General features: G+C 43.5%; 1 protein-coding gene across 3 annotated transcripts in view; it reads left to right on the top strand.

Moving 5' to 3' along the window:
- Positions 1-389: 389 nt before the first annotated feature.
- Positions 390-21,865, top strand: part of hipk2 (homeodomain interacting protein kinase 2) — a 65,680-nt gene continuing 44,204 nt past the window's right edge. For all 3 annotated transcript variants that reach the window (XM_005734815.1, XM_005734813.1, XM_005734812.1), the window contains exons 1-2: positions 390-771; positions 15,570-16,749. In XM_005734815.1, coding sequence (XP_005734872.1) covers positions 753-771; positions 15,570-16,749 — 1,199 coding nt within the window. In that variant the 5' untranslated portion in view covers positions 390-752. The remainder of the gene's footprint in view (positions 772-15,569; positions 16,750-21,865) is intronic.

The following is a 21,865-nucleotide window of genomic DNA, read 5'->3' as shown; positions in this document are numbered from 1 at the left end:
GTAGATTAATGAGAAGTCCAAATCTACTTTAACCCCATTCCTTAATATTAACATATTTAATCTTATAGTTCTTTGAACCATTTCTGTCACATATGTATACATGTATAATAAGTTATAGTAGTTATATGAGTACAATGGTTGTACCTCTTAATTTCCTTTTTTTAAAAGCGCCCAGCGCCCTGAATCTGACAGCTTATTTTAATCATTACACAAAATATAAAGAATATTTTATTATCAGTAGTAGTAGTATTATTATACCCAAAGTTTTTTTGTTTGTTTGTTTTGCTATGGACAGACAGAAAGAGAGAGGGAGGGGAGAGAGAGACACACACACACACACATTCAGGGTCTGCCTCATCGATTCGATCGTCATTCGACTCTCTCGCTGCACACCAAACTCGCTGCGCTCTGACCACTGCAACTTTTGCAGAGACTCCTCACTCCACAGACATGTCGCACAATAGCTGAAGTAAACCTGTCATCGTGGCTCATCATTTGAGCCCACAGAAACACACCGCGGGTGGGATTTGAATTGCACAGCCTGTCGTCTGTCGCTCGCCTCGCATCGGACCCTAGCTTTGAAAACGCCTGGATATGAATTATGAGTATTTTCCTCACTAATGAACTGGACCAGTAATGCAGGAGACCGCGTCGACCCTCTCATCAACATTTCAAGATGGCAGATTTTTATTGAGTTTTGAACAGAAATATCGCTTTATTTTTTGCCATGAATAACAGAAATCCTTGCACCGATGGCCCCTGTATACGAAGGTAAGGTGGTTTGGAAAACGTGCTGTTTTCCCCTCCAGTGCTGCTGTGTACTGTATCAATCGTGGTACAACTGAATTGCGGCTCATACGTAGGGGGAAAGATGCGTTGCAAGCTCTCTCATTTTGCCAAAATCATGCAACCTGTATTCATATTAGATTTTCTAAACCTTACACGAGCCGACTGTCAGATCGCCGGCAGCTTTTTTGCCTTAGCGCTTTAGTGAAGGCTCAGTCAGATCGGGGTGCCAGTCTGAGCTGTGTCCGTTAAAATCGCGCTGATGAGGTTGCAAACCTCCAGAATAAGGTCAAAGATAAGTATATGTTTAGGCCACGGTACATTTACCACTCTCCGTACACTTGGACGTTTATTTGTGCTCCTGTTTGTTTCTGGTAGAAATTTCTTTAGCGTTGCTTGAAGAGGGAGAGGGAATGATAGAAGGTCGGAGACCGATCGGTCCCAGTTTCGCCTGCATTCATTCTTCTATCTCCCATCTCCCCACATCAGTTTAAAAACTAGGCTATCTGACTTTTAACGCTTCGTCAACCTCGGGGTATTGATTCACATACGTATTAATGTTCCGGAAACGATATGCAGCCTTAAATACAGCATATTAGCTATCGCTGCAGCATTTGGCTGTGACTAATCCAATTGAGAGAATACTACCCCGTACCCTTACATTATTTGCTGCCGTGCGTTTTTGTTATTATTCCAAGAGAACAATTCACACACAAACGCAGTGATTGTTGACTGCAATGTCGTTGCAAGGTGGACTAGCAAGCCTTTAAATGTAAAACAATGCAAGCGGTCCATTATAATCCGCGCATGCAAAATCTGCGTCTGTGAATGGTTCAACTACTGTACAAATAATACCTAGAGGTTAAATGGAGTGACAAAGCAGTGGTAACGGAAAAATTAAATTACGTGCAATTTGATGTTGTATATATACATTTTTTACTTAATTCATTAGTAGTTACATATCAATCAGAAGTAGGCAACTGTAGCGATGCTCATCTAACATACAAAAGGACAGAAAACCCTGAGCAGTAAAGGGGAAACAACGATGTAAGCTATACATACTGATGAGATCCTTATACAAATTGAATAGTGGCAGAAGCAAACGGTGAGCCTTGGTGTTTCTCATATTTAGTTTGTAGCAGCCTCATGTTTGCTTATCTTCTTGTCCACTCTATAGTCCCTCTGCTGGCATTAAACGGAACCCCTGATTTTCACTTTGAGAGAGAGAACTGTTCAAAGTAACACTTTTAACACACTTTAAAGTGCCGTTAGAGAACTATCATGAGCAAAACTGAGTCTTAATAGGGATATTTGAGTTACACGATGGCTCATTTGGGGATATACAGCATCATGAAGCGCAATAAGGTGCCTGCAAACTCTTGTCTGTGTGCTGTTATGTCCCTATAGCAATATTGTAGTGATTTTTCATTAGGGGTGTTGAAGCTTAGAGGCATAGCCTGAGACTCTGGTGCTTCAACATGAAAAGGAAAGTTGAAATGAGACTCCTATGCAAAAGGTAATTAGTGTAAATTACATTCCCTGGCTTTTCCCTTCACCACCGAGGGAAGGAGAAGAGAAGAGAAAGAGGCAGCAAGGGGAATTAATTACCTTGCCTGTCCTCCCCGGAGTTGGGGAGGGGTGTTATGAGAAGTCATGAAAATGACCAAAGTCTCCGGTGGAAAATAGGTGTGGGGGGGCTTCACATAGAAGAAAATCGGCTATTATGTTAATGACTCCCGCTTGTCTGCAGAGCAGCTAATAACTTAAATCTACGTGATTGACTACTTCCTTTGATTGTTTAAAGTCAAGCACACTGAGGAAAAGCCCATTTGCTTTTGTTTGCTGATCTCGTATTCATAATCACTTATGAGAAAGCATTTGTTTAAAGAAGGCTGAGATTTTCAGGACTGGCAGTGGGCATTGTGCTAGTGTCAATTTGTGTTGTTTTTCTCTTGCCTATATTTTTTCAATGTTTATCTTCAGTCCTTCTTGGCCCAGATAGAAGGCCATCGTGCAGACCTGCTGCCAGAAAAGGTAGCGGTGTGATCGTCCTGGGAGCCTGGTCTCAAAACCCAAACTGACACCTTGATGGATGTCTGATGAGCTGAGCAGGTCCAGCAGCCTCTAGCTGTGGAAAAGCCAATATTCAGACACTGCCAAACATGCCTGCCTGGCTAGATATGGGTGTTGCTGTGTGCTCATGCATGCATGTGCATATGTCTCTATCTGTCTGTGAGTCCCTGCACAATCACCCATCACCCTTTTGTAGGGCAGAACTGCAAGAGGATTAGACAGCTGCAGAACTGGGGACCAGGCAGGAAAACAACTTCATTTGCAGATCTGCCGCTTACAGGTCAAGCAGTACTATTCCAGAGTGGATTCATTCATTCCCGCCTGGAAAAATGGACAGAGTATGACTCAGAAGCCGATGATGATGATGGCGGTGGTGACAGGCGCTGCAGCATCACAGGCAGATTAATGTTTTATCCATCTGCGCAGCCATTATGTGTTAATGCGACTTTGAATTACCTTGTGGTTTCCTGGTATGGGGAATGCACCCTGCCCTTGAAGAGGGGAACTTACTCCACTGAGGACAGAGAAAAGAGACAGGACAGAGAGAGCAAGAGTTTCTCAGAAACTGTCCTCAGCCCTGCCTGCCTGGCTCCCTTTCCCCCTCACGCTTGTTTGGAGCTGCTTGATTGATATCTTCCTCACAGACCACAACCCAGGCTCAGACTCCAAGGTTGCAGCTTTTTAAACTTTGATTAGAATTGCAGGAAAAACCCTATGGGGCCCTTTGCGGCCACTTGCTGGGCCACACCCCACGGTAGAGTCGGGGGAACTGATGGAGAGTCTCGCTTCCTGATTGTTATGACAAGCAGGGTGGTGTGTTTAGCTGTTCAGTGTCCATAGTGAACAAAGAGTCAAGCTTGGAGATGGAGGGTAGCTAAATAGTTAATAAGTAATGGCTTTAAACAGCACGCATGAAAAAAGTTTCAGAACTGCAGATCTTCGTAGGTAGCATTGTGAATGTTTACCTCTCTTTTCCCCGCTTTTATTCAGTGGCCATTTTGATCTTTTTGTTGACCTGAGTCCTCACCTCATGACTTGTTTGAGAGGGGGTTTGTTCAGAAAGGTTTATGAAAATGGATAAGCTGTCTCCACAAGTATTGCTCTCTGCATTATTCAGAGCTTCCTATCTGAAAAGAAAGTGAAATCCAGGGTTTTGGGATTCTTTGCGCTATTGATTTGTTAAAGCATTTAGAAGAAGAAGCAGAGGCTTTGGAGGGAGGTAGAATGTGAGTTTTATATGAAGACGGGGGCTATGTGAGCTCTCTGATGTTCTGAAATAGTTCACAGGTGTGCTCTGAGAGTTTTGGGAACAGATGGGTGTGTGGTAGGGTTGGGGGGGAGCGGTGGTTGAGGCAAAGCTGAAATGACAGGTTAGTAGAGGCCAGCCTGACACAGGAGAGCAAGCCTTCAATATGAGCAGGCTATTTCAACAGGCTCAAGTTTTCATATACTGTTTTCAGCAAATTTCTCTGGAGTAGAAGTGCCTCCAAGACTCTAGCACATCATTCTTCCACTTCTTTTCTTTTGCAAGAAAGAAATGTGACTACGATGCAAGAGAACTTTGCATTTCTCATTTTCTCATCAGCCAGTGCTGCTTTAGTGCCTCTGTCATATAGTTCAAACCCCAGAATCAGCCGAGGTCCTTGTACTTGGAGACCACATCAGTTGCTGACATTAGTTAGTTTTTTTCAAAGACGAAGAGGGAGATGGGTTGCGATGGAGCCTTAACCCTTCCGAGTGCTTGCACAAGGCATTTCCCTGTTGGTTTTCATGCATGTGCGAAAGCACTCCCCCCCCCACTTTTGTTTCACATTGTGTACGGTGTCAGCTTGTTTGAAACATCTGCCTCTGGTTCTGACTAAAACTGTAACGGCTCCAGGCTGCGTCGGAAAAGAGACTGAGTCAACGAGCATCTCTGAGCTGGACTTTTACATGGAATATTAAGTCTATTTGCATTAATAATTTTGAAAATCTAACGTGAAGATATGGCGGAAAACAGATTGGTGTTTTCTGGTTTTACTCAGTGGATACATTTTGTAGCTTTAAGAGGGGTTTCCTTATAATTTAGGATCAGCATCTAAGAACATTTTTAATAGCTTCTCTTACTACCGTGATATATCACTGTCTGTTAAAAGGCGTGATGCTGGGAGTCTCTGCACTGGTAACGCATCTATTGCTTTAATCGTCTATGAAAGCTACAGTTCAAACAAAGGTTAACATTTGACTACTTCTCAACACAGCACAGAGTGAATAAGCCATTTTGTTAACTTGGGCCTATTAAATAGTAACTACAAAGAGATTCTTACAGCATGAAAAACACTTTAAACGCTGAGCATGTCTAATACTTTTTCAGTATGTGAAAAATATTGCACAGTGCGGCATAAGAATGATCTGCACTTTATTTATTTCATTGCATGCTCACTTTGCAATCTCTCATCATCCGCACACGACCCCCTCCAGTTCCCACCCTGCGCTTCCCCGCCCCACCCCCACGTCTATCTCTTATCTGTCCTTCCATCCCGCTCTGTTTGTTGATAAGCCGAGAGGCCATTGGCCAGCACACATGGTACCCATGTGACACTTCAGCAACAGCCTGATGGCCAGATTGGAAGCCCCGTTGTATGTGTGTAATTGGAGGCTGCTTTGGAGAAGAGGTCTGGCTACTGTAGCTTTTTTGTTCTTCCTAACCCTAACCCCCACCCAGACTCCCCCGCTGCCTCCCGCCTTGCTCGGTCTCTCCTGGTTTGTATTATTTGATTATCCCATCAGTAACCCCCAGAACCCAACCACCACCTTGTTTTTGGTGCACACTGTCGCAGGTCGTAATCGTATTGTTTGTGATAATGCCCCCCCACACACGCGCACACACCCCAACCCCACCCGCACATGTATAACTGACATTGTACTCTCTGGAAGAGAGCTGCCAGTGCTGGCAGTATTTACCACGAGCTCATCTGGCCATTCATCTTGACTCAGAGTGCACATGCACACATGATGAAACAAAAAAGTTCTACAAAGCATGTGTTGTAAGGGCAACAGATGATGTACGGAGCTACAGCTGGATGGGGAGGACAGCTACCGCACTCACAGCCACTTCATTTAAACAAAAGATCCTAACCGTCTCTTCATATTATGTGAAGCGCAGAGTGAAAAATGGTTTGCAGTTTTTAATCAAGCCTTTCATAACCTCTACATTTTTCTCCTCTTCCGAGGGAAAGAGGCACGGTGGGCGGATGAGGCTAGGGGAGAGAGGGGACTGTTTACAGACAGATATTAAAACGAGCACAGAAGTACCGAATTAAATAGTAAGATTGGGGCACTCGAGTATACGCACCTGTATTCTTTGACATAGCTATAGGCTCTTCCATGTGCGGTCAGCCAACATGGACTTAGTGCCACTGCCAGCCCCATCACCACTCCTGGCTCTGGCCCCTCTCAGTCATGGAAGGGAAGTGGAGCGATGGGCGGCTGCTGGCGGCCCCTTCACAGATGGCTGCAGGTACAGCGCTACGCTTGGCTGATAACCAAAGGACTTCAAAGCTCAGACGAGTGCTTGAGCCCATTTCTGTCCAGAGCCAGGAGGCAAAAGGCACAGAGTAGAGAAAGGAGACAGCAACAGACAAGAACTGGGGTAGTCAAAAGAGTCAACAGGCATGGAAATGAGCAGCTTTAGCCTTTTCATCTTTTGCTCCCATGTTCATCCTTATATATAGTCGTTCAGCACTTACTCAGTCACTATAATCTTATCATATTTTTCTGTTTCTATACTTGCTGCATGTTTGTCATTATTCAGTTACTACGAAAGCTACGATGACACATCCTCATATTATCCAGAACCGGAAATGAAAATAAGGTGGCCATTGTTATAGATAGGCACCACTTCCTTTCAAGTTTTCTTTCTCAGTTTTGTTCAGATTGGGATTCTCTCAGGATAGCTGTGTTCCCTGTGGAAAATCCTTTTCAATAAATAGTAAACTAAGAAGGATCAAACATCAAAAGAAGCAGGAGGTAAAATGATGCCATGTGTTGATAGAAACCTTTCAGTGATGAAATCTATTTAATATTCACATATGTAGGGAAATGACGTCTTTGTTGTTGCTAAAGGCTGGAGATCAAGTCTTTATGAGCTTTTAAGGGATAATGTGGAGAGCGAGAGACGTTAAAAAGTCATTGATTCAATTAGACATTCCAGCGGCTCCTCTAATAACACTGCAGCTGGCACGACAAATAGCTAAGTGTCCCAACTGTAAGAAATATGCCTCCATTTTTGCTGTACCTGTGCGCCGGAAGAGGCTCAGTAACATTGAGACGCAGCATAAGTGAATGATTACAGTTATTTAATGGCAGCCGGAGGCTTTTTATTGAAAAATCGTAATATTTCTGATCTTTATAAAAACTTAAAGTAATGTTTTTTCTTTAATTTTGGTTTTATTTGATTCTCTGACATCTATAAAAAGTATATTTTTAACCATCATATTTATATCAGAACACTTGCAGCAGTAGCATAGACTGCAAGGGTGAAGAAGCTCTGCAAATAAAGCAAGGCTTATTAAAAGCTTTAACACTGGTTCATGGTAAACACGAATAAACTGAGTTCAGGAATCACAGTGCATGTTTGTATCGCTGTGCCGCAGTATATAAAAGAGGGTACACACCTTTTAGATTCACTCCTCACTTCAAAGCCTCAGGCACATTAGGGCCAGCCAGCAGCTCTGCCTGGCAGCCCTTTGAACTGACCTCTGCATTCAGTCTGAGAGACAGAGATGGAGAAAGGAAAAGGCATTGAAATGGGGGGTGACGTAGACTGGAGAAGTATGGGAGCATTGTGAGGAGGGAGGTAATGGAGCTGAGGCTGAGAGATCGGGATGGGTGTGGGGGGGGGAGACAGAGATGGTGGTGGTGGTTACTTTGCGTGGGTGGTTTCTGAGTGAGGGAGTTTGGAGGAGGTGTCGGTGGGGGTCGCAGATTTTACCCTTTGTCTCATTTAATCTGCATCCTACATCTGAGATCAGTGTAGTCCAGTGAGGCGTCTGCCTCCACAGCTCCCCTGACAGAGCACAGCAGCTGCTAATACACACACCAACTTGTTTGCGCTATTCCAGCATTTTTAGAGAAGCTGGCCCAGAAAAAAGGCCAAAAGTTGACCTTTAGCTATGAGGACCTGCTCTATTTCCCCCCCTGCTCCACAACCGTCCAGTCCAGGCCAGTTATTTCTACCTCATTAAGCCCCAGTGAAACATAGACAGAGTGTGAGTTTGCCATTCACGGACATTTAAATTGAAAGATGTAAACAAGTGTTGTCCATCTCAATGGCATGAACTTCCTCCACTTCTTTTAAGTCTGGATCAAAACACCAGGCACTTCTTTCTCATTGTGAAGCATCTTACACTTTGATTAATCATTATTTACTAACTTCCCACAACCTCTCTTTTCCATCTGTTAAAATTCTTCTCAGCTACACAAAACTGAGTTTAGAAATCTCACATAGATGCACAGATCAGACCCAGTCTGGCAAACTGTTGCAGCGCCGAATGCCATGTGCTTTATTTAACAGAGTTTGTTGTAATAGCAAAACAGAACTCTGATTTTCCTTTTGAAGGTGTCACCATTTATGCACGCCAATTCAAATATGTGTTTCCTATGCACGTTGTTAAACTGATGGTCAGAATAGTCATTTCCTGTCTGGGTTTGGCTGCTATTTGAGACTCTGAGGACACTGTAAATATAACCAGCTAAAGCCATGATTTTCACACTGAATCAGACGCAGTGGGCTGACTTGGCTAGCGATATTTATTACCTCAGCTCTGTGGCCAGAAGGACTCAACCAGCCATGTTTACGACACACTGTCAGTTGGATTAAGGACACATATGCCTTGCTAAATTGGTATGAGAGCACATGTCTGCGTGTGCGCTATAATCTTTTAAAAGCTGTTTGAATATATCGAGCGCTGGGCCTCACTTTGTCAAAGAACTGACAGACAGAATAAGAGAAACGACACCAGGAATAATGTTTTGAAAAGAAGATGAAGAGAGATTAAGAGATTAAAACACTTTATTAAGCATGCATATTGATGAGTCACCTGCTGTATGGGGCACAAGTACATGTTGAGGCATCTTAAAGGCATGTAGCCAAAATTAGTCTGATCTGTAGCCTTAATAGGCCCTGAGCACCAGATTCACACACACCCCTGAAATATCACACAATCTCGTTGCCGGGGGAAGCATGTGCACCATCTCCAGCCTCTCTGTGATAGGAAGGTAATACCAGGAACAGGATCCATCTACATGTAGGGGTTATAAAGAGCACTGATTTGTGATAGACGAAATTGCCCGTTTCTTCCTGTGTCTACTGTATTTGAACCAGTAAAAAGTGGGATGCCACCATCATCACTTATCGTTATGAGACAAAGTGGCTCTTCTTTATTTTCCTTTTACTCGATGAGAAATAAGGTGTCAGATATCCAGATTTCTTTTTTAAGCCATCCGTTTGCAAGTTTGAATACAGCTGTGTTTTGGAAATACAGGAAGTGATGGCTCTGCCTTTGCCTGATTGGTCCCCAGGTGCATGTTCAGGTTCAACTGGTTCCTCCTTTAGTGGGGTTCACCGCTGGGTTTTCAATGTGTGCAACAAATTAATTCCCCTGAGTGTGTGTGCAAGTGTATTTTGGGGTGGTGTTTTCATGACACTTGTTGCTGCTTAGCTAAGATGCCTTTAGCAGAAATCCACAGAGCGACCAGTTAATCGTAAAGTTACACAAATGTCCTAAACATATATGAAACCAGTGTGCGGTAGCCTGTTCCATGGGACAGGGCAGGGAGGACCATCGTTTCAAAAATATCTTTCTATTTTACTCTTAGTTCCTTTGTTTTACCAACAGCAAATAGTATTTACTGTACAATATAAAAAAGAGTAAACACTTTGGTTGTTATGGTTATGGCTCAGATGAACTTATAAGAATTCCTGCTCAAAATATATCTTGCGTCAAGCGCATTGAAGCAATTAAAAAAGAAGAAATCTGTTATTATAATTCGAGGCTTTAGAAATGAAATCGAGATTTGCATCTGTGAATTGTTGCTTTAGTCTTTTGTGCTACGAGCATTACTTTGAATAATGACTAAAATGTTGATTTGCACTCAACAGGAACCTGGCTTTGAGCATTTTTGCATACGGACATGTGCGTCGCACCATCATTTAACTACATTGTGCGTTTACATATCTTCTGTCTGCTTAAATCAAGTGGCAACCTTTTAAAAGGGCAGGTTGAGGTGCGCTGCAAGACCGGCAAAAAGGCCGCCATTCACTTTCACAACAAAGAGCTCCTGGATACCAGAGCAGTTTGCAGAAAATAATCCATAGTGCTCTGGCTGCTCTCAAATCAATTTGCCATTGTACAGTGCTTTCTCCCACATTACACTCATCTGTATGTCCTCCCCCATTGTTTGCTATGTTTGGTTACTGGTTTGGCCTGTAGTTCTCGTATGTTGATCTCATTATATTACATTGTGTCATTGTGAAGCCTAATGACATAAGAGGAAGTACGGTTTAGCGGGTTGTTTCTTACTGTGTTTAAATGATAAGCATTGTGGAGAGCGGCTGCTTATCGTGCGCTCGGCTCTGCGTGGCCCTGCCTGCGCTGTGTTGGAGCTGTAGTCAAAGCAGCACAGCTTGAGGCATACAGTGGATGTCACTGGCAGTGTAGTCAAGCCTTGTGTTAACAGGTGCCATTGGTTCACGGTTGGGTAAATTTTTAGCTCCCCTCCCTGCACCAAACTCTTTTGGTGCGAAGGAAGTTTAGTGCACACATTCGTGATTCGATTAATAAGCCCAAGCAAACCCACTCTGTCACCCTCCTCTTCCTCCCACTCGTGCTTCTCCTCCTCATCTCCTCTTCCTCTCCTCCACCCTGTTCAGCAGCTGGTTAGGCTGACCTAGCAGTATAAATGTTTTTTCTCGCACCAGCCGTTTTATGAGCACATTTACAACATGGATAACTGCTTCCTTATCTGCCCACAGTTGTCCTGGGGTAGTAGGTTTTTGACTTTTACAACAAAAGTGTTAACATTTGAACTTCGAATACTCAAAGTGTCGTAGCTTAGGTAGGCGCTAAGAAAGGTAATAAATTCAGATTGTTGTTTTTCATCAGTTGCTTTGAAATATGTGGAGCCATATGCACTCCTTTGTATCTGTGCTCCTGCACGCACTCACGTGTGGACACGTGTGTGTGTTCATGTTTATGTATCTACGCATGTGCATTTTAAAAAAGCGCTGAGTGAACATGTTATCTCGCAGCTAACACAACATGTTGTATCTTTGGCTGTTTGCTTCCAGGAAGGGGAGAGTTGAGGGAGTGTCACATTTACAGCTGGCATGTTGTTGATTTTCAGTTTAAAAAGTGCTGTGTTTATCTGTGAAACAGTATTCATATTTGCCTTTCGGTCTGCCCATATGCTAGATTGTACTCTTTTGTGTGTTTGTAAGAGAGTGAAAAGACGTGATGAGGCGCTTCCAACTGGTCAAATATTGTAGTCAGAAAGAGCGCAAAGCCTGATGGAGCAGCAGCCTGCATGACAGCAACTCCCCACAAGCTTTTCTGATGCATTATTCTATAAATAAGCAGAGATGAGAGAGCTAAAAAAGCAGACAGGATGGTCAATAGTGGCCTCGAGAGAGAGAGAGAGAGAGAGAGAGAGAGGGGGGGGGGAAAACAGAAAGGGAGAGAGACCATGCAGAGTCAAGCTCCAGCTCTCCCACAGAGGACAGAACTCAGGCAGGAGGCAGGAACACAGGCTAAAAACCTCTGCATGGACACGATTTTCCTCTGCAGTGGCGTGTTCACTGTTGCATTTGGCCACAAAGTCACTGGAGCTACAGCAGGTTTTTCAATTTGTTGGACAGGTCCATTTTTGTAAATAGTATAGACACAGTATAGAGTCTTTGACAAGAGCAGCTCTTCTGGGCACCAGAATAACACTGAATGTTTTATTTTGTCTTCTATCTAAAAAATGGTATGAGGAGGAGCACAATCATGCAAACACGCAGCTACGAATGAGATAATGCTTTGTCTAGACGGGCAGAAGTCACTTCATTAGACAGCGACTTGGCCTACCACCCAACACCCTCCAGTCCGCAGACAAAGAGATGTCCAGTAAAGCAACAGGGTCACCAGAGTGTCTCTTTTGGTGTCAGTAGCCATTAGGCCTCAGGAAGTAGTCCAAATATAACCAGGCCAGGAGACATCAACCAGACAGACCTGACTCCTGTTTCTGTCTCCCAGGTGATTGTTGGTGTCCTGGTACTGTGTCTCGCTCTGCTCGGTCCTTTGGGTACAGAGAGAGCACGGAACAGGAACTCTAGTGAATGATAAATATTTAAATTTCTTAGAATTATTTTTCATTCGTTTTTCCTGCAAACTGCAAAAAGATTACATTTACATTACATTAAGCCATTTTAAATGAGGATTTCTATAAAAGCATAGATATTTGAGAATAACCATGGGTGAGCTGAGCAGTAATCGAGTTTTATAAGACTGTTCGTAATTACAAAAGACTATTTGGTTGGTTTGTTGGTGTTTAACTCTGCCAAGTTGTCAAAAGAGTATAAATGACAGGTTTAATAAAAGGCAGCAAACAGAAGCAGGTCACAGGCTAGAATGTGAAGGCCACTCATGGCCCCAGCTCTCCACGCTCTATTCTTCTCCCCTCCCTTTCAGTCCATCTCTCACCCTCACATGGCATGCAGAACGACCCTGATACTCCCAAAAAGAAGATTAACAAACCCCTGACAGAGAAGTAATCTCTCTGAAAACATTGACTATTACCATTTCAACATGCTGCCTCTAAACAAGGGAAAATGCCTCTGTGGTATGCTTAATTGCAGTGTGCGGGACACACAGAGTTCCTTTAGGTATGTTAAATGGACAGCCTTGGCTACTGAAGGCATTCCAGCATTGTAAATGTACAACAATGGACCTTTGCTGTTCTTTGCTTGGCACAGAGTTCACAAATTTAGCTAAAGTTCAAGAGGACCATTTGAAGGGAAAGTCTTTTGACAGAGGCTGTTCAGATTCCGAATCATAAATACTTTTAAACTTCATTCAAGGTGAAGACTGATTCATGAGGACTGGTGCTGCCTTGGAAATGAAGTATAATTGGTCACATTGTTTCCTGCGTATGTTGTCATGAGATAACATTCCAGCCATTTGACCTTTTATGTTTAGTTCATTTAATTACTTATCTGTTTTCTGCACAAGGCTCTTAAACTGTTGTTACTTTTAGCTTTAGCTGTGCCGAATATCTCGACAGACAAAGCTGAATTTCAAGAGTTTCCTGTACATTTCTAAAGATTTTTGTTGGCTATTTTTCAGAGCCCTTCCCCAATTTAGACAAACAGGCTTGGCCTTCAGTTCGTTGCACTGTGTCGACAATGTTAACTGAACTCTTTGACCACAGGGTTCAAACTGACAGGGAGTCAATGAGTGACTAAGATCACGGTTCAGGAAGAATTCGTGTGATACGAATGCAAGAGCAGCAAGCCCAATCTGGCCTCGTAAAACCTTGAACTATCCATAATCACGCTGGCAGATATGTAATGTTGGAATTTTCCATACGAGAAACAGGCTGGCTGTGTGCCCGTCCATCCATCTCTGTGCTCATCAGTCTGTGCCTGTGATTATCCTCTCAGGCTCTCAGTCACACACTGTTGACACTGCTCTGTGACGCAATGCATCATTCAAATTATTTTTAGCGTAAAGTCCAGACACAGGAATTGGTAATCCAAGGAGTGACATCTGGCCTTCAGGGCTTATGTGATTAGCAGAGAGCCTTGCCCCTAATAGCCAAGCGGACGTTCTTCATTACCTGCGAGTTTGGACCTGAACTTACCAGGTGTGACCACTTAAACTACAAAAAAACTCTACACATTAATGATTTCTCAGACAACATATGTGCTGATAACATGGCTAAGCCTCTAAATAACTGCTACACGGAGGTGCTATCTGCTACTGTGCAACACTTGCCAAGCTTACAGCGAGCACTGTAATGTGCACTCTGCCTTCAATCCTGCCGCATTAGGGCTAAGACCAGATGAACAAAGAGATAAATAGTACGTCCAAGCAAGGCCAGAGGAGAACCTAAAAAAACCCAAAAACCCCACAAAAGCAGGAGGAAGAGAGGTCATGAGAGTTAAAATAAACAAATGAAGCAAAGTATAGTGGAGGGCTGCCAGCATCCTACTGAATTAATCATCATCATCACTGAAAGGAGCTAATAATGACAAAGTGACCAGTCATGTCCTCTCCTCAATGCTTTCTGTCCACACAACATAGTCCACAATTATAGAAGTCATCCCGTTTCGGGGGGAGTGTGGTCCTTTAATTATCTTTGAACACAGCAAAACTTTCCAGCTTCCAAGATGTCTATTAAACACACAAAGCAGCAATTTTTCCAGCAGTAAACAACGTTTAAGGGTTGCTAGTGTTGTGTGCATGTTGTGACGGTAATAATCTTGGAATCGTGCATCAGTTGATCAGCAGTGGCCTAATTGTGCGCGCGCGTGTGTGTGTGTGTGTGGGCGTTGGCAAGGCCAGGTGGAAGCTCTTAGTTTGTTAGCAGTAAACTAATTTTGGGTTTACTGGAAACTATTTAAACATATCATTAGTACAAGTCTCATATAATCTCGTGCTGTAATAATCATTTTGATGCTACAAACAAGCCTGTTTGCAAAAAGAGATAAAGAAAGGAACTATTTTTGGGCAGTTGTTTGCTTGGAGAAGCTTTTGCTTATTCTGAGGCAGCTTGTTCCCAGGAGTTCAGAGCACAGCCTCGCTGCAGTTTTGCTTTTGTTTTGTTGTCTTCAGGATCTGTGGTTGAGAGGGAGTTGAGTCCCTCTCGCTCCTGTTTTCATAGTTACTTGAGCAAAATTTCTTCCACTACCTTCCCTAAAGTGAGTAATTGTGTACCAGTAAGTGGCAGGGCTGGGCTGAGTGGTGGGGAAGGAAATTGCAATCATTCACTTACACTTATTGTGCTCCTACTTTTATATATGATTTCATACGGCTCCTCTGTCTCTGTGGAGTGTCCGATGAAAAGGGTATTCTTTTACTATTCACTGAGCCTGTTTACTTTGCCGCAGATGGGAACAGTGGGGAAATGGCATTTCCTTTGCATGAACCAGTGGTTTGCATAAGCACTGCTCAATCTAAATCTTCTTATCTTTTGGCTAAACCTTTTGGCATTTTTATGTTATATAACAAATATATTTAAAAGAAACCCTCCATTACTGCGCATTGCATTCAAAAACAATTTGGCTTCAGATTTAATGATCTAGGCTCGGATGTTTTACTACCAAGTGTTAGATAACAGCGCTTCTGAGAAACAACTTGATGCCGAAGCGACAAATGCTTGATGACATTTTAATGGTTAATAAGTCTTTTCATCAGTGGGTTTAAATCTGTGGATCCGTTTATTATAATGGATGATTATTTTATAAGCGTTCATTTACCGTGATGTTGAAAAGTGCAGTGGGTTTGCATGACGATGTATCAGCATATATGTATGCTTGGTGTTTTAATGACCTGCTCTGACCCAAGCTATCTTTATTTAAAGCTTCTTGCTACCACTCGTGTTGCAGGCACTCTCATATTCCTAACCTCTCACTTTCATCCCCCTCCTGTCTTTCTTGCTCCTCCCCCTCCGTTCCTCTCTTGTCACAGGTATGGCCTCGCAAGTGCAAGTGTTCTCCCCTCACACTCTCCAGTCAAGTGCCTTCTTTAGCGTGAAGAAACTGAAGGTGGAGCAAAGTTGTAACTGGGATATGACAGGGTACGGCACACACAGCAAAGCCTACAGCCACAACAGCAGCAAGAACGTGTCGGCCACCAGCGGCCCCCTAGGCATCAACAGCTCCCTGCAGGTCGCCAGCTCCACCCTGCCCTACGAGCAGGCTCTCGTCTTCCCAGCCACCGCGGGCCACATTGTGGTCGCCTCAGCCAGCAGCACTTCGGGGGCCGTGGGGTCTCTGCTGGGTGGCGGGGGTGGAGGCAGCAGCAGCAACAGTAGCGGTAGTGGAAGTGGCGGAGGTGGCAGTGGTGTGGGTGGTGGGGTTGGTGTTCACAACCTGACGCGCCGCAGCACAGTCAGTCTCCTAGACACCTATCAGCGATGTGGGCTTAAACGCAAGAGCGAAGAGCTTGACAACAACAGCAGCGTGCAGATCATTGAGGAGCACGGCCCACCGATGATCCAGAACGGAGCAGCCAGCGGAGCCACGGTGGCTACGGTGGCCACAGCCACCTCCACAGCAACATCCAAGAACAGCGGCTCCAACAACGAGGGCGACTACCAGCTGGTGCAGCATGAGGTGCTCTGCTCCATGACCAACACCTACGAAGTCTTGGAGTTCTTGGGACGAGGAACCTTCGGGCAGGTGGTCAAATGCTGGAAGAGGGGCACAAACGAGATAGTGGCAATCAAGATCTTAAAAAACCACCCATCGTATGCACGGCAGGGTCAGATCGAGGTCAGCATCCTGGCACGTCTCAGCACGGAGAGCGCAGATGACTACAACTTTGTGAGGGCCTACGAGTGCTTCCAGCACAAGAACCACACGTGCCTGGTATTTGAGATGTTGGAGCAGAACCTGTACGACTTCCTCAAGCAGAACAAGTTCAGCCCTCTGCCTCTCAAATACATCAGACCGGTGCTGCAGCAAGTGGCCACAGCGCTAATGAAACTGAAGAGCCTAGGACTGATACATGCTGATTTGAAGCCAGAGAACATCATGCTGGTGGACCCATCTCGACAGCCCTACAGGGTCAAAGTCATCGACTTTGGCTCAGCCAGCCATGTGTCCAAAGCGGTCTGCTCCACTTATCTACAGTCCAGATACTACAGGTAAGAGATCGGGCTAGTTAGCTATTATATGTATGACTGCAGATACAACGTGCTTCTTTCTGTTTGTTCAAGATTGTTCTTTATTGGGCCAAACATCCAAATCTGTTGTTACCCTCTGAGTTTCCCCTGAAGATTTCTCTTTGTACCATTATTTTTCTTGTACTTATTTACCCCCCTAGTTAAATTTCTCCGACAGAAGACAGGGTAATAAAACTCAAAGGCTTACTGAGAAGAAAAAACAAAAATCAAAAAAGAGTGGGGGCAGGACAAAACAACACCAACCATGCTTTAGTGTTACTTTGATGAATAGAGAAGACCTGCTGAGACTCTAGTAAAGACATAAGAAACCACAGAGCATATCTAAAGCCATTTCACTGTTTGGTGCCATTGAGAATTTCGTGGTTTTCCTTTTTTTGTTTTGTTTGTTTGTTTGTTTTTCACAGAGAGAATTTGAAAGACGGACCACAATCATGTGAGGTAGCAATCTATCCCCAAGTTTCAATTCACCCTTCTACTGCCCAGACCCTTACCCCCCCATCACCGTAGCTGGCTTCCATTTCCCCCAGGATAGAGACGAGGGTCAGCTGGAGTTCTCCTGTAATATGTGCTTGTAATCCACACCAGTGGGCCCTGCATTAGAACCAGATGACTCTCTCTGGGCAGCATTTCTTTCTTCTCTCAGTACTTTTGAAAAAATCATTTTTACCCATAGTAAATAGTGTGATTGGGTTTTAGCAGAGCCTGAAGTGTGCGTGGAGTCAAACAGTCTTCTTGTCTGTACATAGAGGAGCTTTGTTGGGGCTCAGGAAGACGAACAGGTGTGTGTGTCAGCTACGGTACCACGCAGACCCACACAGAGATCTCACACACAGGTGGTAGCTTTACAACTGTGCATAGTGCAGATTCTGTTGGGAGAAGTTTGTGGTCTCCACTGAGTGGATTCTGTTGATAGAAGAACTTGCTTTTGTTATCTTTACAGTTTATCGCTGGGTTTTTAAATGTGTTACAGAGAAGATCATTGTTTCCTGTTGAAAGATGGCAAAGGTTGCAACAGAGCAAATGAACAGACATGGGATTCAGACTTTGTGTATCTACAGCATTAAATCATTTTGGCACATTTGACAAGTCTATTATTTTAAATGACCGATAGTTTTTGTTGTTATTCTTTCTGCTTAACTGACTTTTAAAGCAGCATATATTACATTAAGATCCCTACGTGGGAATTGTGTTGCTCATGTCAGCAAGGCAGTGCTGCTATATCGGTTTAAGTAGCTCATCCTGAAGTAAACACCGCTGTTAGCCTGTTGTTGCTCCTTGCTGTAGGTCAACAAGGAGGTTATAAAATGCTCCTGTTTGTTTTCTTGGGTGTAAAGAGTGCAGGTGAGTGAAGAGATCATCCTTTCGTGCACTCTTAGCAGCAGAAAAGGGGAAAGAAAGTCTCATGTTGATCAGAGAATCCGTCAAACGCCTTGAGCGGGTACTTGGTGACCCTGGTGTAAAGCTCTGGGAGGGAATAAGGTGTCACAGGGATCTCTGTACTTCGTAATGACTGTTTTAATAATACGTGTGCTTTACCAGAACTGATTGTGTGAAATCAGGCAAGCCTTTCCGTCTAATTCAAAAAATGAGCTCATGGGAAATGAACACTAGGGGTGTTTTAACATTGTATGCATTTTGGACCACAAACAAACTTTGGCTGCGGGTAGAGTTCAGAGTGAGTTCAAAAGCTCAGTGGCGAACATCAAACCATCTTTGATGAGGAGATAGCAAGGCCGTTTCTGTTGCCTGCACCTTTAGAGGGTGGAGATTACACACAGGTGTGCTTGCACGGCTCCAGAAAGCTGGCTCAGTATCACACAATAGTAACCGCATCCCTGTGTTGTATTCTTTGATTTCAATAAAACGTGTATTTGTTTTTCTTATTTGTCTCATTTTCATTCTTTGTATATGAATAAGACCGTAAAACATTCGAAGCCCCGTTCGGACATTACAGACTTCCAAACTCGCTGATATCTGCTTCCGTCCGCTAATTTCATAAACCTCACATACAGCTGTTTGCGTTTTGGACGTCACCGATATTGTTTGCTGTTGACGTTACATGTGCTTTAACAGCCTTGCAATGAGTTATGGATTTTCCACAAGGTTGAGTTATGCAAATAAAATACCAGTATTCAAAGTAAACAAGAACAGCTCTCAGGGTTCCTAGAGTTTCAACTGCATTTGCTTCAGTGCTTAGCAAATACAGGGTCATGTCACCAAGCTCATCTATCCTTGTCAAAGAGGCCCATCTGCAGGACTCCTATACTTTTACGATTATGTATATTATGAAACAGCACAGTCTTTCTGTCCTTTTCTTAAGGATTCTGTGGTCTTTGCGTCTTGATTACATCACTGTGTGACCTAATGCTGGTTATCCTAATTTCTTCTTCTTCTTCCTCCTCTCCCCTGTTTCCTGTAGCTAATGATGTAACAGGTAATCTGGCTAGTCAAGCTTACCCTGTGTCAGATAAAGGGATTATTGTGTTGTCCCAGCTGGGCATTTTTGCCCTGTTTATCTCTTCGGGTTAAGGCCATGAGATGGGTGGAATGCAGCAAGACATTATTAAAGTTTATGTAAAGTTTCCTGAGGCAGTTCAGCTGCTAGCAGCAGACCTCGTGATGACTGCTGGTAGAGAAAGGGAGGTGTGCACAGGGGCAGGGATTGGTGGAGACACAAGTTCTTATCCTGCTTGATCTCCATAGAAATCTGTACTGTTTTTGAGTCTTTATGTATTGTACAGGTGAAATCTGGTTACTCGCAGACTCACATCCGATGACTTTGCCATTGTTTAGGAATGCAGATAAACTCAAGTGTGACTATGTAACAGAACTCGGAAAACTAAAATTATTTTCTTTTACCAACAGATTCTGCAAGAACTGAAGCTGCTATTTGGCTTCCTATTTGTAATATTTTAAGATCAAATCATGCAAATAATAGCCGTGTTTTACATTTCTAGATTTTCTTTATACATACGTTTTGGTATATGGCTTAAAACCTGCTAAAAAATCACTTATTCCATCAGTTTTACAGTAAAAATAAATAGAATGTTGAATGCTGTACGTTCTACGCTGTTAGTTCAGATAGTGCTCCAAATATTTGGTAGAAAGTAGTTCCAAAGACCACTTTTCATAGTCTAATGCTCTTCAAACAGAATTGTGCACGTGGTTGGAAGGTGCAAACCCACAGAGATCATTTGAAAACCTGAGTAAGTAAAACCCAAAGCATCTGTTTTCATACATGTACCACAACAATTAACAAATTGATATGTGTCTGAGACTTGGTTACATTTCATGTGACTTCTCTCCGTAGATTGTTTAGACATACTGAACACTTAGAGGAGCATGCAGTGAGCGGTTAGGTGGGTGGAGGCGAGAAATCTTTCTCCAGCTCCCTTTTCATTTCTTTCCTTTTTCATCCTTATGCTCATTTTTGCATTTAACAAAATAGTGTAACACTTGAATGCATTCACAGACACACACACACACACAAAGGCTCTCTCTCTACACAGTGGATGTGTTACACCGATTTGTTCAAGTGCCACAAGACAGGGGTGCAGAGACGGAGACCGAGTCATTTCCTCTAGTAATTAAAAATCTTAATATTAACAACCCAGAAGCCCGAAGCTGCATTGCACACGCTGCACGCATGTCAGAACCTCCCAGCTTGCACCTGTTATTTAAATTGAACACATTATAGAAGTCATACTTACACATGACAAATGAACACCATAGACTAAGGATCAGAGACTTAATATACAGTGCAGAGGTTCAGAGGCCTGAGGAGTTAGCTTATTAGACACTGTGAGTGAAAGGAAAATGAGTTAAGAGTGTCTGAGAAAGAGGAATGGGCTTGTTGATGCGACCAGTGATCTGAAGTGGCCAGGGTCTGTGTACTCTCAGTGTTATCAGTTTGAGGCTAAAGGCTTCTGGCAGAAGAGATCTTAATGCTTCCCAAATGGAAACTTGACTATTAATATTATGTAACTCTCTGTGTTTTCTGTATTCATGTTGGCAGTAAAGCTAGGTACGGCTAATTCGTAGTATCCACGACTCCACCGTGTTTACGTCTTGATGTTAATAACTCATTAAATATAGATCCGTCTCCATCACGGGTGGTGCAGTCTCTGCTGAGTTTAAGATGAGTCTCTGCTCCACCTGTCTGTCTATCTCTCTATCTGTTTTTAGCGTCACACAATCAGACAGACAGGACAGGCGTTCCAGCACATTTACCCTGCCTCCGTGCGAAACATCAAGGGGTGTTTTAATGAATGAGGTTGCTATTAGTTACTGTTCTATGAAGCGTGTGTTAAAGTGTACGTGTGTATGTGCCAGGGAGGGAGAGAAAACTAGGTAAATGGCAGGATCGGGTTGCTACGGAGGAAAAGACACATTGGAAAAAGGGGGAAAGGCACATTAGCTTAGTAGTGGCGTTGCTGTTTGTAGCGCTGGTGTTGCTTATGGGAAGATTGTAAGAAAGTAAAAGTAAGGTAGAAGAGGGTTGAGGGACGGAGGAAGGTGGAGGGCCAGGTTGCAGAGGGCTGTTGTTTTGCATTCCTTGCCAATGCCTGGAACAGTGCACGCTTACCCCAAGCAGTGGCAGATTATTACTAATGCAAATGACTTTCATTAGCTTCAGCCTGACTGAGTGGCTGTTGAACACCGGTACTTCTTTTTGCTGACTTTCGAGTTGATGTATTTTTAGCTTCATGTGTGGAGCTTGTGACCAGTAAGGGCCAAGGCCAACCTTTTGTTGTTGACTGTGAATGCTGAAGTCATTAGTTATTATCAGGACTACTGGCCTGTGTATTCACCATGGTGCTTTTTATGACAGTCATAACACCTTAGTATGCATGACAGAATCCTAATAACCTGCTTCTCATTTATAATTTGCCTCTGGGCAGCTCTTCCATGTGTCTCCACAGAGCAGTCAGGAAGCAGGAGACATGTAGCAGCTAAGCTAATTAACTACCAGTAGTCAAGCATATGGATTGGAACATATACAGCAGTCTGAAACTGACAGTCAGCCTTGCAAATAATACATGGGAAATATTTAACTGTTGAAGAGGCATTTGATGAT

Source organism: Pundamilia nyererei, unplaced genomic scaffold (genome assembly GCF_000239375.1).
Source record: "Pundamilia nyererei isolate P.nyererei 1_Seehausen unplaced genomic scaffold, PunNye1.0 scaffold00060, whole genome shotgun sequence".
Classification (NCBI taxonomy): Eukaryota; Metazoa; Chordata; class Actinopteri; order Cichliformes; family Cichlidae; genus Pundamilia; species Pundamilia nyererei.
The sequence above is the reverse complement of the archived record's forward strand: the minus strand, read 5'-3'. Positions and strand labels throughout refer to the sequence as shown.